We start from the raw sequence: 13,827 nt of genomic DNA, 5'->3' as shown, positions 1-13,827 counted from the left end.
ACAAAATGTGATTTTGTCACTGGTGTCATCAGCTCATTTAAACTAATCAAAGGTTTTGTTTTCAGCCCGGCTCCTCAACCTGCAGAACACTGAAGCAAATAAACAAACGGTGCACCGGCTGGAGGGGCGATCAGTGATAGTTCAGTCAGTTCATAAGGTAAGCAAAAGGTACATGGTGGTAAGACACACAACATATTTTCATACTAGCTTTCACCTGTAATTTACACATTATTTGACTGAGTATCAATTTACTCGTCAAGAATAATACAACTCTACAGGGACAGACATGGTATACAAAAATAACCCAGATGATGTCACATCTCAGCATTGGAGTGGAGTTTGAAAGATGGGCATATACCAGGCATGAAGGGTCTAGTGCTGCATTCATGTCATGCTGGAGTTATCGTAATTGCCGGTTCCCATCTTGTCTGGAGCATTCAAATTAACATCCAGTTTGTCATTATGACAACTCTGATATGCCCCACACTGAAAGTGCCTGAATACCAAACAAACATAGATGCCTTGTGTCAACCAACTCACAACAGTCAGATGAAATGACTGCTGGGTATTGTTCCCATACCACCCAGGAAGACGCTATTGATGTGCATCATTAGGAGTGGAGGATCCATTGCTGGAGTTTGTCCTCTAGGGACTAAAAGTCAGGATGTGTCTGCCTCTGCTATCTCAAAAATGACTCATTTTCGAACTGTAAGTCTTCTAACTTAATGGAAGTTTCATAATAAATGTCTCCAGTACCCTATGTGTAACGCCTTTATGTGCCCGCTATTGCCAATATTACAAATATATTTTTAAATAGGATTCATAAAAAAAATCTTTTGAAAACTGCATCTGTTTCACTTTAGTTTGAAACATAGAAATCATAGAAAGAGTTGTGAATTCCTTCATGATGCCCTCGTGCCTCCACGTCTCACATGCTCATGGCAGCACAAGCAGCCTGGAGGTGGGGGAGAGGAAGAGAGAGGCCTTCTTGAGAAGTCAAATGACCCGAAATCACTCGAGCAAACACATGAACCTCTTCGGCTTTTTAAGATTAGATTCTGTTATGTTATCGCTACGACAATCAGGAAAATACATAAACACATTTGTGGTTATTTATTGCTTTTATTGCTTTTGTATTGCTATTTGGTTTTTAATGGACCAAAGTGAAGAAGTTAATAGTAAATTATAATAAACAATACCAATATTGTATTTCTGAGCTTGCTTGCAGCACCAAGTTGTTTAGTTGAATTCCACAAACATCTAATTGTGTGCCAGCGGCTACATTTTATAAAAGGCTACCACTTCATAACAAATTAATTTCCATAGAGTGCTCATAAACACCTACTGAAACCGTAATCCGTGAGCACATATTAAAGTTCATAGGGCTGCTAATTCATCTTAATTTGTGTTTTAAAATGACACGTAGACTTTTAAAGTCCTCATTTAAAGTGGGACTCATTGAGGCAACTTTAGAAGTCCGGTGAGTTTTTAGAAGAATAGTATTATTCTTCTCATAACTTCATGAGGAATCACACCACTTTCTCTCCCTCCATGCCCAAAAGGAAATATGAAATTGTATGATGGCATCACGCGGGAGAAAATCCGGTCATGCGCTAATCTGGTATTTAAGGTTCACCGGTTTGGGGGGTAGTAGAAGCAGGGGCCTGGGCGCATGGAGCGGGACACGTAACATAATTGATGCTGTGTTAAAGTGATTCACATTAATTTGGGGTAAAGGTTTAGTTTAAGTGCTTAATTAAAAGGTAAATCATCAGTCGGCAGAACTGACTCCAAATCAGCCGTGCGTAAAATCTGACAACCGTTTTGGGAAAATGTGGCAGTGCTGCTGGTTGGTGCTCGTGGGCGCGGTGGTCGTGAGCGCGCAGTTCCCCAGAGAGTGTGTGACACCCTCAGGACTCCGGAGTGGACAGTGCTGTCCGTCGCCCTCAGGACTCAACGACGACCCGTGTGGCTCCAGCGCGGGGCGCGGGCAGTGCGTGTCCGTCTCGGTGGACGCGCGACCGCACGGTCCTCAGTACCCGCACGACGGGCGGGATGACCGGGAGCGATGGCCGATGCGTTTCTTCAACCGCACTTGTCAGTGTAACGGAAACTTCAGCGGCTTTAACTGCGGCCGCTGCAGACACGGATGGACCGGGCCCGGCTGCGACGAGCGAGTTTCTGTTGGTAAGTGCGCAAAGATGGGGACATGTTCACATCATAATGCATATTATTATAGTATATGGGGTCTAACTCAAGTTAAGAGGGAACATAGCAAGCACATCTGGGGGTGGTTTGATTCTGTATTGTTGCTCAGTGGCACTTCAGCACTCCTTTGGGACACCACGCCGACCAAAATGAACGGGTTATGAAATGATTTAACCATTTCATATAGCAACAGATTATTTGACCAAAGTTAATTAACTTTATTGCCCCATGAAAAAACTCGGAAAGTATTTAAAATAGGTACAGCCCTGAACATTTGAAAAGGGCATTTTATTGAACAATTAATGGATCAAAATGTCCCCTTACGCGCATGTTCTCTACTGCTTTCCTCAGTCATTAAAACCTGATCCCCAATTACCGCATGACTGGCTGAGTTAATCCACTCTACCTCTTCCGTAATCCCCCAGTAAGAAGGAACGTGATGCAGCTCAGCGCGGACCAGAAGCGGGCGTTCGTGAGCGCGCTGGACCAGGCCAAGCGCACGGTGCACCCCGACCTGGTGATCGCCACGCGGCGCTACCCGGAGATCTTCGGGCCCGACGGCAACACCTCGCAGTTCGAGAACATCACCATCTACAACTACTTCGTGTGGACCCACTACTTCTCGGTCAGCAAGACGTTCCTGGGTGCGGGCCAGGCCAGCTTCGGGGGAGTGGACTTCTCCCACGAGGGGCCCGGGTTTGTCACATGGCACAGGTTCCACCTGCTGCAGCTGGAGCGAGACATGCAGGTAAGATAAGAGGCGTGGCTACTGGAGTAATGGTGACGTCATAGCATACTCAATGTGATGGGCCATTGCTGATCCACATCTTGAAATTACCCCAGCTTGTTTATTTGTAACTAATGCGTTTCCCCACAACTGTATTATCGAAGAAACCATAACTAATCCCTGTTTTACTACTCCATTAAAAGTATATTTGTTTCGTATTTAACTGAAACTATTGTTTTAATGCACTCAAAACTAGTTTTCAAAAGTTTCTAAAATTTCTAAATCCATCATCTACTTATCTGTTTGCTTCCCCCTAGTTGCATGTGCATTCTCATTTTTTTCTCTTTGTGTACACATAATATATATTTCATGTTAAGCTATTAGAGAACCTAATATGGTTTTCACAAAGGCTTTTAGATAACTATTATTCAGATGTATTCATGCAGTGTGCATATACAACTGTCTTTAAAACAAATGTGAGTGTGTGTGTGTGTGTGTGTGAGAAAATGAAAAGCGATGTATTCCGTGCTCCGACTCCATTACCAAATGAGACTCTAAATATTTACACATACCTAAGGAGGTGGAAATACATCGTCAGCAACATAAGAAAATAAACCCTCAAGCAAACTCCGAGCCTTGATTTTCACATTCACAAAACTAACTCCGCCATGCTTTTGTTTATGCATTTCAACCAACCAGGACATGTTGCAAGACACCTCCTTCGCCCTGCCCTACTGGAACTTTGCCATCGGCGGGAGCACATGCGACATCTGCACAGATGACCTGATGGGAGCCAGGAGCAGCTTTGACATGAATTCCCTCAGCACCAACTCCCTCTTCGCCCAGTGGAGAGTCATATGTGAGAGCGTGGAAGACTACGACACACTGGGAACCATCTGCAACAGTGAGGCGCTTGTTACTTCACCATGCCACATGATCAGCTTCAAGCTGTTGGTGCAGAGATGAATGTGTATTTAATGTGATTCCTGTCTCCCCGCCAGACACAGAGTCGTCTCCCATCAGAAGGAACCCCGCTGGGAACGTCAACAGGCCGATGGTCCAGCGTCTCCCGGAGCCAAAGGATGTGGCCGACTGTCTGCAGGTCAACGCTTTCGACACACCGCCCTACTACTCCACCTCCTCCGAAAGCTTCCGAAACACGATTGAAGGTGAGCCACATTTCTGTCAAATTGTTTTTCACACCGACATAGAATGTTTCTGCATTTTCGTGAGTTTTCGTGTGGTTTTGTCGGCAGGCTACAGCGCCCCCCAGGGGAACTATGACCCTGCGGTGAGGAGCCTCCACAACCTGGCCCATCTGTTCCTGAATGGGACAGGAGGACAGACTCACCTCTCCCCCAATGACCCCATCTTCGTCCTGCTGCACACCTACACCGACGCTATATTTGATGAATGGCTGAGAAGACACAGTCCAGGTTTTTTTCAGAACACTTGTTCTTGTTTTTTTTTTACGAGACCTGCATATTTGTACTGTTTAATATATAGCATGGCGATTTTATAGGCTAACTTTAAGTATTTCTTTACAGATTCATCTCTGTACCCTGAAGAAAATGCCCCCATTGGTCACAACAGAGCCTACAACATGGTGCCTTTCTGGCCTCCGGTGACTAACGCCGAGATGTTTGTGACGGCCCCTGAAAATCTCGGTTACTCTTACGAAGCTGAATGGCCAGGTATTCCTTTTGGATGACTTCTCGTACTCGGCACATTTCCGTGCCTTTTAAATGAATCCAGACGACGAAAGGTAATAATCCTCCTCCTCTATCCCTCCAGCTCAAGCTTTCACCATGACTGAAATCATCACCATGGCGATAGTCGCCGCCCTCGTGCTCGTCGCAGTCGTCTTCGCCGCCACCACGTGTGCCGTGCGTGCCAAGTCTCACAAGATGGAGGGCCACCAGCCTCTGCTGGGAGACCACTACCAGCGCTACGACGATGAGAAAAGCCAGTCCGTGGTCTAAGATCGTTGTTTGAACACGAGCCTCTCTCTTCTCTCTACTTTTAAAGTCACACAGCAATGCAGGTTGTTGGAGCGTTGATCTGTTCTCACTGAAGAGCATGTGTAGATTCTTGAATACGACAACAATATATTTTGGCTACATTCATGTCCCTATGGCAAAGCTGGTATAGTTGCATTTTGTTTTACGAGTAGTACAGATGTGAAGCACTCATTGAAGATGCATTTTTGGAATTGAAAAGGTTTTAGATATATGCTGTACTTTCTAAGAGAATTGTTTTGCAATGATTACGGTTCAATCATGGCCAACTGAAGTGTTGGTGTGATAGTGATGCCAGCAGATGGTGCTGAACTGGTGCTATCAAAGCTTTTACTGCAAATGACTTTTTCAGGATCAGCAATGCTGCCTCCTGTAGTTTAGATTTTGATATTGCACTAAGTAATAAAGTGATCATCTGTAAAGACTGTCAATTCTGATTTGATATTTAGCTTTTGAATACATTCAAAGGACTGGAGTAAAACAAATGAATAAAACACACACAACTACAAGTCCCTCCATGTGTGTAGTCCGTAGATCATTATAGAAGCGAAGTGATGGTTTAAAATACACTGCCCGTGTAATGGAGCGATAACGTCCACAAGGGGGTGCAAGACTTCAATTTCTAAAAAAATAATGTTGTTGGGAGGAGAGATATGCTTTGAGGTGAGGGGGGTTTGTATTTAAATGATGGATTAAGACAAATGTATTCAAATGGCCAGCTGAAATGTAATTCACAAAAGAAAAGTGTGTATAAAGTGGTTATAATCCGGTGTGCTCACGTCATATGCATCTCTTTTTGTCTTTTTCTTTTTCAAAGCATCTAAGTGAAATGGTCATTAAGGCTGTTTTTATGTCTTCTTGTTGCCGGAATGTTGTTGAATCTGGGATAATGACAAAACAATTTAAATGATTTACTTGTATGTCCACACAGGGGTTTGTTCGACTGGGTGATTAAAACAACATTGATAAACTCACCAGAAATATATTTATGTACACAACGAATCACAATTTATTATATGTCATCTTTTGTCATCTCCGGAGCACATCTTTAAAGGGTATTTTAGTTGCTTTTAAATCACTTTGTTTACCTGCGTTTGTCTTGCATGAATGAAGAAATAGAAACAGAAGAAATAGCTTCGTGCTTATTGCATATTATTGGGGATAGTAAGTCCATCCATTTGCCCAACTCTTAATTTGTAAAGCAACACCTGAAGAAGAAAAAAACGCACACAAAAACAGGAATCCGGTGAGGTTGTTTGCTCTTCACAACAGCGCGGTGTGGCTTCACCTGTCAGGTGTCAGGTTTCAGAGGAAGCTCCCTCGTGGGCGGGTCTACCGCAGCGCGTTGTCGTCACACTGTCTCCCTATTGGTCCGCCGCATGATTGGGGCGGTCTGTCGGCGGTAACAGCGGCGCGGTGCGAAGTGTTATTGGCCCTTCAAACACGTCGCCCTGTCAGCCGGCAGAGCTCAAGTCCCGTGTGGAGTTAAGCGCCTGTTGCGACTCCAGACTCGACTCTTCCCCTGGATGTGGCTCGCGCGCGTCTCCCCCACGGCCAACTCAACGCGTCTGTCCGAAGTGTGCTTCTGCTTTTGACGCTCCACCATGGACGATGACAAACACGTCATGCCGGATTTGAAGGATATAGAGACGAAACTTGGTCTCAAGGTCCCGGACAGCCTCGCTCGGTCTCTCGCCGCAGGAACGCATCCCGACAAGCACGAGAAGTCTGCAGCGCCGCATTCAGGGACCCGCAAACTGGGCGCCGACAATGCGGACTTGAAGAGGCTGGAGAGCAAAATGCTGTTCCTAAAACAAGAAATGGTAAGCGTCTTTTTTTTATTTCAATTGTTCTGTCGCCTGTTTAAACGTCAGGGAATTGTTCCAGTAACTTTTAAAGGGACGTGTGCCAATTGTTAAATAGCCGTAATGTGCTACAAACCATATGGCTCCAGTGTAGTGTCAGTGTTGAAAGTTTACCGACTTGTAATTACAAGCTAGGTCACTGAACGTTACAGCTACCGTTCTAATTAGGCTAATGAAACAGGAAGTACAATTGGCTGCATTATTAAACCGGCTATTTGAGCTTAATGTCAGGTGAGTAAAAAGCTCTCTCTCTCTCTCTCTCTCTCTCTCTCTCTCTCTCTCTATCTCTCTCTCTCTCTAATGATCACATCATATTTGTTGGCAGCCTGGGCTCAAAGGAAATGTCTGGTGCTCAATGCAAAACAGGTCCGCATATCAACATGTGGTTGGTGGATGCAAAGTTCCACTGATGGGTGCTCTGTGCATCATTGTATCACAAAGCACCGTGAACCCAGCCAATCTAGAGCCAATTCACACCTGAGCACTGTCAGCAGATACGTCCTTACCTCAGGAAATACCTGATCCCCCCCCCCCATCACAAGGTAGTGAGGGGGGGCATCACTACCTTGATTATAAAAAATAAAAACAGTAAATAGACATAGTGCCTGTGTAATTACCTTTTTGATATGTATTCTATACTTATCTCTACAATACTCACATTCTTTCCATGTGTTATACTTGTTAGACTGAAGCTTTGAAGATCCAGAGTCCTCCCCCCCCCACTCCCCTTTTTAAGTAAGGTCATGAAAGGTATTAAGGATTCTGAGCAGATGGCCAAGTTGAACGAGTTTCGTCGACTGCAGTGGAGCTGCATCACGGCCAGCAGACCCGGAGAGTTTGTGTTTATGGGCTGATATTTACGTGACAGAGGCATGGAGATCCGTAACAGGCCGATAACAGTATTTAAAAAATGGAACCGCCCTGGGTGTTGACTCGCTTATGTTTCGACCTGACAGGCCGTGCTGTCGTTGACATAAGAAAAAAGGGGGGGAAAGTATTGACTTGATTTATGTAACGCCATTCGTGGTCTCTTAATGTCCTACATTTGGTTCATCTTGGCCTTCCCTGTTGTTGCCGCTACCAACACAATGTAATCACTAATCCAATCAGACTGCTCTGTTTTGGCGCGCACATGTCTGGTAGACACACACACACACACACACACACACACACACACACTTTTCGCAACATAGTGTGTTAAGCTACATTTTACAATACTTGAGAGGCCTATCAAAGGAACAAATTAACTCTGAAATGTGCAGTTCAGAAAAAAGGTTATGGATCAGCCCTTATTAGTTTCATATGACAAATTAAACTTGTGTTTCTATCCAGCGGAGAGAAAAAAAATCATGCAGCGCTAATTGTTTTGCCCAAACTCATCTGGTGCTACCGACCCTCTGGTGCCACCTTATTAACACAAGATCGCCGCTTGGACTCAAACAGCAATACGACTTCATCTGCTCATCTTCCGTGTGTGTGTGTGTGTGTGTGTGTAAAGCGGGTGGTTATTCTCACAAAACAAACACACCGGGAGCAATGCGAGTCAAATGAAGCCGGGTTGTAAATCCACTCCAAAGAAGGGCTGCTGTGTCAAGCCAGCTGTCTGGAGCACTGTACCAGCCTTGTTTACCTTCATCTGCCTCGCCGCGTTTTGAATGTCGCAGGCTGTTACAGCTGTTCCTTTACCATGTTTCATTCTGACAGTGTCTGAGTGTTGGTCACCCAGTGACACAGGAATCCCTTTAATTGAACCCCCCCATATGCTGTCCACGTCCATCCCCCAGTCAATGGCACGGTTTGTCATGGCAGGGAGTTAAATCAATGGCCGTACTGTGTCAAGGAGGCATATCGTTCAGAATCCTGGAGGCAAACGGTTTCCTGGATGTGCTGTTAAATGAGTAGTACGTCCTTTTTCCTTGTGCCACATTGTTAAGGCTCTTTGTTCACAACAAAACCGGATGGTCTAAACATAATGGCACATAGTGTCCTGCCCATATGAGGATATAAGAATGCTCAAAATTGTTGAGAAAACAAATCCCACCATAAGGTTCATTAAGCAGCTGACCCGGCGCTTTTCTTTATATCACATGATCTTCAACAGCAGTTGGAGATTGCCCCGTTGTTATAGAATTGTAGATTTTCTGGAATTGCTCCTAAATTAAATGTTGAACTTCTACCCCATAAGTACCATGACCTTGACCGGGATGCTTTTCTTCAATTCATAGGCACATCTACGAGCCATCGACGTGAAGCTGATGCAGCAGCTTATGTCAATCAACGAGGGCATCGAGTCCATCCGTTGGATGATCGAAGACAAGGGAGGCGTGGCCAGCCAAGAGGGCAGCCTGACGGGCAGCTTGTACAGCCTGTCAGACAGCCAGGACGGTACCTCGCTGCGGGGCAGCTTCAACAGCTTGAACGACGGCAACAGCGACGGGCTTGATAGCCTGTCTGTGGGTAGCTACTTGGACACTCTCGCAGAGGACCTCCCGGACGACCCCTCACCGTCCGATCTTGACTGTTTTGTTGATAAAACGGTTATTGATGGGGATACATTCAGCAAATCACCAGTGAAACTCAGGGTGGAATCGGATGAATACTACTGCTTCGGATAATGATGAGCTGAGCACAGTGGTGACATGGACTACTGAGATGTTATGTGAAGAAAGATTTTTAAAATGTGTTCTTCACTTTGACAAATTAACTGTCGCATATTTTTTCCTCGCAAAAGCGACAGGCGATGTGTCGGCAAAGACTTTCCAAAAATGACTCGTGTTACTTTTCACCCTAAAACCAGCGTCCTTATGCTGTGGTTTGAACACTGTTCATTAAACCATTGCCACTTACTGTCACACCACAAGTGAAAACATCTTTTCTTTGAGTCTTAATATTTTTATCATGCAGGTCAATTGAATACAAAAGGTGCTCTGTTCTGATTTAAAGATTGTATTTATTGTGAGAGTTATCCAATACCTCGGCAGTTTATTTTCACAGACGGAGTACTTTTCGGACTAAAATCGCTGAAGATGGGCTGAAAGAGAGTAGCAACATAAGCTGAACAACAGATCTTCTTTATCTGTGAAAATTTCAACTTCTGCTTTGTGTCAGGTCAACCCCAATCACCTGATCTTAGTGAAGAAGTAGATTAGGATTTAGCAGCCAAAATTGGACGTTTCATGCTGAGCGATTCAAGTGGAGCAAACTATTTAATGTGGAAAAGTGGTACGTTTAAGTGTTAAAGCAAGTGCAATTTGCTTCCATGCCAAATTCTGAGCTCCACCTGCGACACATGTTAAGCTTGTAATTATTTTGACTTCAATATTTAGACTGATGGAAGTTCTTAAGCTAAATCACAGTCTGCAATAGTCGAACACACATGTACACTCAAGAGATTAGTACATGCAGAGCACAGATGCTTGACTGAAAACCAAAGCAATTTGATTGTCTTATAGATAACTTGAGGCCTGAGGCAAAACCCTGCTAATGCCTGATGGGAGATGTTGATGACGGTGGACACATGGAACGCGTGTTTGCTTTGTGTGCACATTTTAATTGTCAAAAACAGGTTTGTTGTTTTAGCTTTTAAACATTATGTTGATTTGTCATTTGTATTTTACACCGCCTGCATTTGTAAGAAAAACACCATGTTATTTTTTTTTTTATTGGTTGCTGTTCATTTTGTTGTGGAAATGAAATAATATATTGTGATATTTCTCCTGCTCACATTGTCTAAGTCTTTTATGCAGAGTTTCTTTCCAAAACCCCCACACCCCCAAAAACAGTTCACAGACCCCGTTATGGAACCTTAATGAGATGGGAAGTGAACATTGTGGTGGTTTCTTTTTTTCCATTTTATAATTAAGTTAAGCATAATCTCTTGCCCTGTGTAATGTGGCATGGAAAATTACCCTTATTAATTCACTTCATATGTCACTTCATATCACTTTTCTCGATTAAATTGGTTTAAATTCAAATTAAACAAAATTTGCAAATGGTTGCGTACTTGTGCCCTTTAAACTTCCCAAGCTACTAGCAGAGGAATGCCACTAATAATATTCAGGATGGCATACCAAGTATTATAATAGATGAGGAATTATATTACAAAAACTCTGAGCGTCATTCTTTGGCTGAAGTTAATATGAAAACAACTCCAATCAAAAAGGGAGACAGAATTGAAATGCCAGCCCTGTAGAATATTTCATAGTCTACTAAATTATTATTTATTTTGTTATGCATCTCAGTAGCTTCTTATCTTTCATGAGATAATTGAAGTTCCAGACAGAAAATACAGGGAAAGTCATTATAGGAAAGATGAGACCCTTGGTCTCTTTGGCTTGCATGTGAATGAGTGGCCATGGGGCACAGCGCTCCAGTAGTTCTCAGACTGGGATCTGACAGCCGGACTTTGCTTTGGAAATACTGCCGTGTTGGATTAGTCGTCATTGACTCACTTTGTCCGAAGAGCTGTCTCGCGTGAGGATCTCGTCTCATTTGATACTGGCTTCATGACACCATGGCTGAAGGCTTGTGTGGATGTTTTCTGAAAGCGTTGCAGTCGTCGTGCGTAACATGAAATGCCCAAAATTAGTAGGTTGGACACAAAGGACACTTTTAGTGTTAGTCAGTTGCAGACAGATCTAATCACTTTATCCAGGCACATTAAGCACACTTGTAACTGTCTCGCACCAAGTGCAAAGCAGCTTTATTTGGTTTTATGCTGCCTTTTCTTATCTCTCCCTCCCAGAGGCTTTGGCAAGCTTAAGCTCCCTGTCTAGCTGAACCACACTAAACCAAGGAGCCTTGTGAATGGCAGCATGACCTCCTTGGGTGCAATTCAATTAAAAACACACAAGTTCCCTCAACTTCCCTAAATGTCATGTCTTGACAAATGTAACCGTGTCATGACAGTTAAGTTAAGTTAATATCCCTCAGGGGGGAAAAGTTGAAAGTCGAACTTGTGGCATTGAAGTAATTGGACACACAGAACAGGTTCTGCAGGTTTATGGTGTAATAGCTCAGAGTCAAGATTCCTCAGAGCTACATGGTACACTACACTTGAACAGAAGTTGCCTTTTGGGCCTTTCTCTGTCCATATAAGTGTGCATTTCCTACATAAAAGGGAGAAACATTTGACACTGGCTTTGTAGTGAAGATGAGTGCTGTCGTTCATTGAATCATCCAATCGCATTTGAGAAAATTAACTTGTTTGCTTATTCCAAGCTAAAACTATTATATTAAATATTCCCATATAACTGTCCCGTTTAGAAAATGTGAGAGAGAACCCATTATATTTTTACATTATAGGCCAGGGAAGTTACTCAGTTTGTCAAATTCTTCTGTCAGCAATTGTAGTCACCCTGTCCTGTGGGTGAATGACACCCAGGCTTTGTGGAAAGCAAACAGAGGTAAAAAATCAGCTGCAGTGCCCTGAGTTTGGCAGCCGAGTGCAAAATAATTCCTATTTTTTTTCCATTCTCTTAGTTAGTCCTCAGTTACTTTGCTTGAGCACAAATAATTACACTCGTGCATAGTCGAGACAGCAGCTTCCATCAGCTTCCAGCAGGGATCCATTAACAAAGTAGACACTGGGGTTGGGAGTGTGCCACTAGATGAAGGGAAACCAATACCTCTGGTATCTGGGAGACTGTCACCATGCTACCAAATGAGGATACAGGATATGGGCTACTGGAGTTGGTTTTGGGCGGAGGGGTGAAAAGAACCACAGACACAGGCGACCCCTCAGACAGGAAGCCACAGATAGCTGGTAAATATACACAATTGTCAAGTTACTTTATTCTGGTTTCATTAGCTTTTCCTTCTTTGGGCCTCTGGTTTGGTTCACTGTTCTGTTGGTGTTCCAACAGCTCTATAAACATCACAGTTGTATTAAAGAGAGTGCACGTCTTGTGCATAACTAGGTTGACTTAAGAACGAATGTTTGTGATGGCCCTGCATGCTATGCAGAAACGGTAATGCTTGTGATGGATGGAGCACATTAGATCCACTATGTCGACCTTATTACATTCCCAGACACGAGGAGCTCCATGTCGGGAGATTTATGAAGCCGTGGAAAACTTAATAAGGCCTGTCCCATAGCATGAATATCTTGTTTCGTCGAGGAAAAATACATAATGAATGTCAAGGTTAGCCACAAGCCCAATGTTGTGCTTGACATGAGATTTTCCGCACTGCCGACACGATGATAGCGGCAACTTCAGACCAAGAATATACCTCATTCTGAGAAGATTGCATAAGGGGAAGTCATATATGTCAACCGTATACGTTAGGAAAACATCCGTTTTGGAGGAATAAAGTCTTGACGGAGCTCCCAGCTGGCCTTGTGCCAAGCTGTGGATCTGTGAGTCGTTTCTTGGAAGCCTTGTTAAACTCCAGTGCTCCTGGGAGCCACCGTTAGCCAAACGCGGCCAACGAGACGCAACACTGCTAACGTCAGAGCAAATATTAAACATTAACAATGGCTGCCACGGCTCTCGTAAATTAGCTCAGCAGAGATTTAGAAAGAGCACCCTTTGGAAGCTTCTGTAAACATGACACAGAAAACATCTGAGAAACCCAAATACAGAAAGTGGCCAGCCTGGGAACGTAGCGCTCCTGCAGGCTGGTCAGGCTGCATTCCGTTCATAACTCATGGAGTTATTTTTAATCAGCATATACACAACAAGTTCTTGATTATTTATCAGATGTAGTTACAGCTAAAAATATTACAAATCGCCCCATGAGACTTCTCTTTTGGGACATTTTTCCTCTGGTATTTCGGAATGAATCGCTACTGTCTTAATTGTTTTATCGACTCAGTGGCCCTTTGGTTTGTTTACATTCCAGCGCCACACTTTGACCTATGAACCCCTGATGATTTAGGAGACATTATTGGAGACCTTATATTGTTTGGGACGCTACACTATGCTATGTGTGTTAGCGCGTACAAATTATTGGATGCCTGATGCAGTCTCCGGAAGAACTTAGCCGAACAACCTCTCTCGTTCTCAGA

The 13,827-nt window shown here is 43.8% G+C and overlaps 2 protein-coding genes across 2 annotated transcripts; both read left to right on the top strand.

The window, feature by feature from the left end:
* Positions 1 to 1,832: 1,832 nt before the first annotated feature.
* On the top strand, positions 1,833 to 5,833 carry LOC306734746 (5,6-dihydroxyindole-2-carboxylic acid oxidase-like; the record flags this gene model as incomplete). Its single annotated transcript, XM_079216133.1, has 7 exons — positions 1,833 to 2,187; positions 2,634 to 2,956; positions 3,635 to 3,839; positions 3,937 to 4,104; positions 4,192 to 4,371; positions 4,483 to 4,629; positions 4,730 to 5,833. The coding sequence occupies 7 exons, from the start codon at positions 1,833 to 1,835 to the stop codon at positions 4,915 to 4,917; spliced, it is 1,566 nt and encodes a 521-aa protein (XP_079072259.1). The 3' UTR covers positions 4,918 to 5,833.
* A 704-nt stretch (positions 5,834 to 6,537) lies between these two features.
* lurap1l (leucine rich adaptor protein 1 like) lies at positions 6,538 to 10,568 on the top strand. The gene is made up of 2 exons (XM_079214854.1): positions 6,538 to 6,776; positions 9,044 to 10,568. Exons 1-2 carry the CDS (start codon positions 6,558 to 6,560, stop codon positions 9,431 to 9,433), a joined length of 609 nt encoding a protein of 202 aa, XP_079070980.1. The 5' UTR covers positions 6,538 to 6,557; the 3' UTR covers positions 9,434 to 10,568.
* The last annotated feature ends 3,259 nt before the right edge of the window (positions 10,569 to 13,827 follow it).

The sequence above is a fragment of the Taurulus bubalis genome (genome assembly GCF_910589615.1).
Source record: "Taurulus bubalis genome assembly, chromosome: 3".
NCBI classification, from domain to species: domain Eukaryota; kingdom Metazoa; phylum Chordata; class Actinopteri; order Perciformes; family Cottidae; genus Taurulus; species Taurulus bubalis.
Note: the sequence above shows the minus strand (reverse complement) of the source record. Positions and strands in the feature narration are given on the sequence as shown.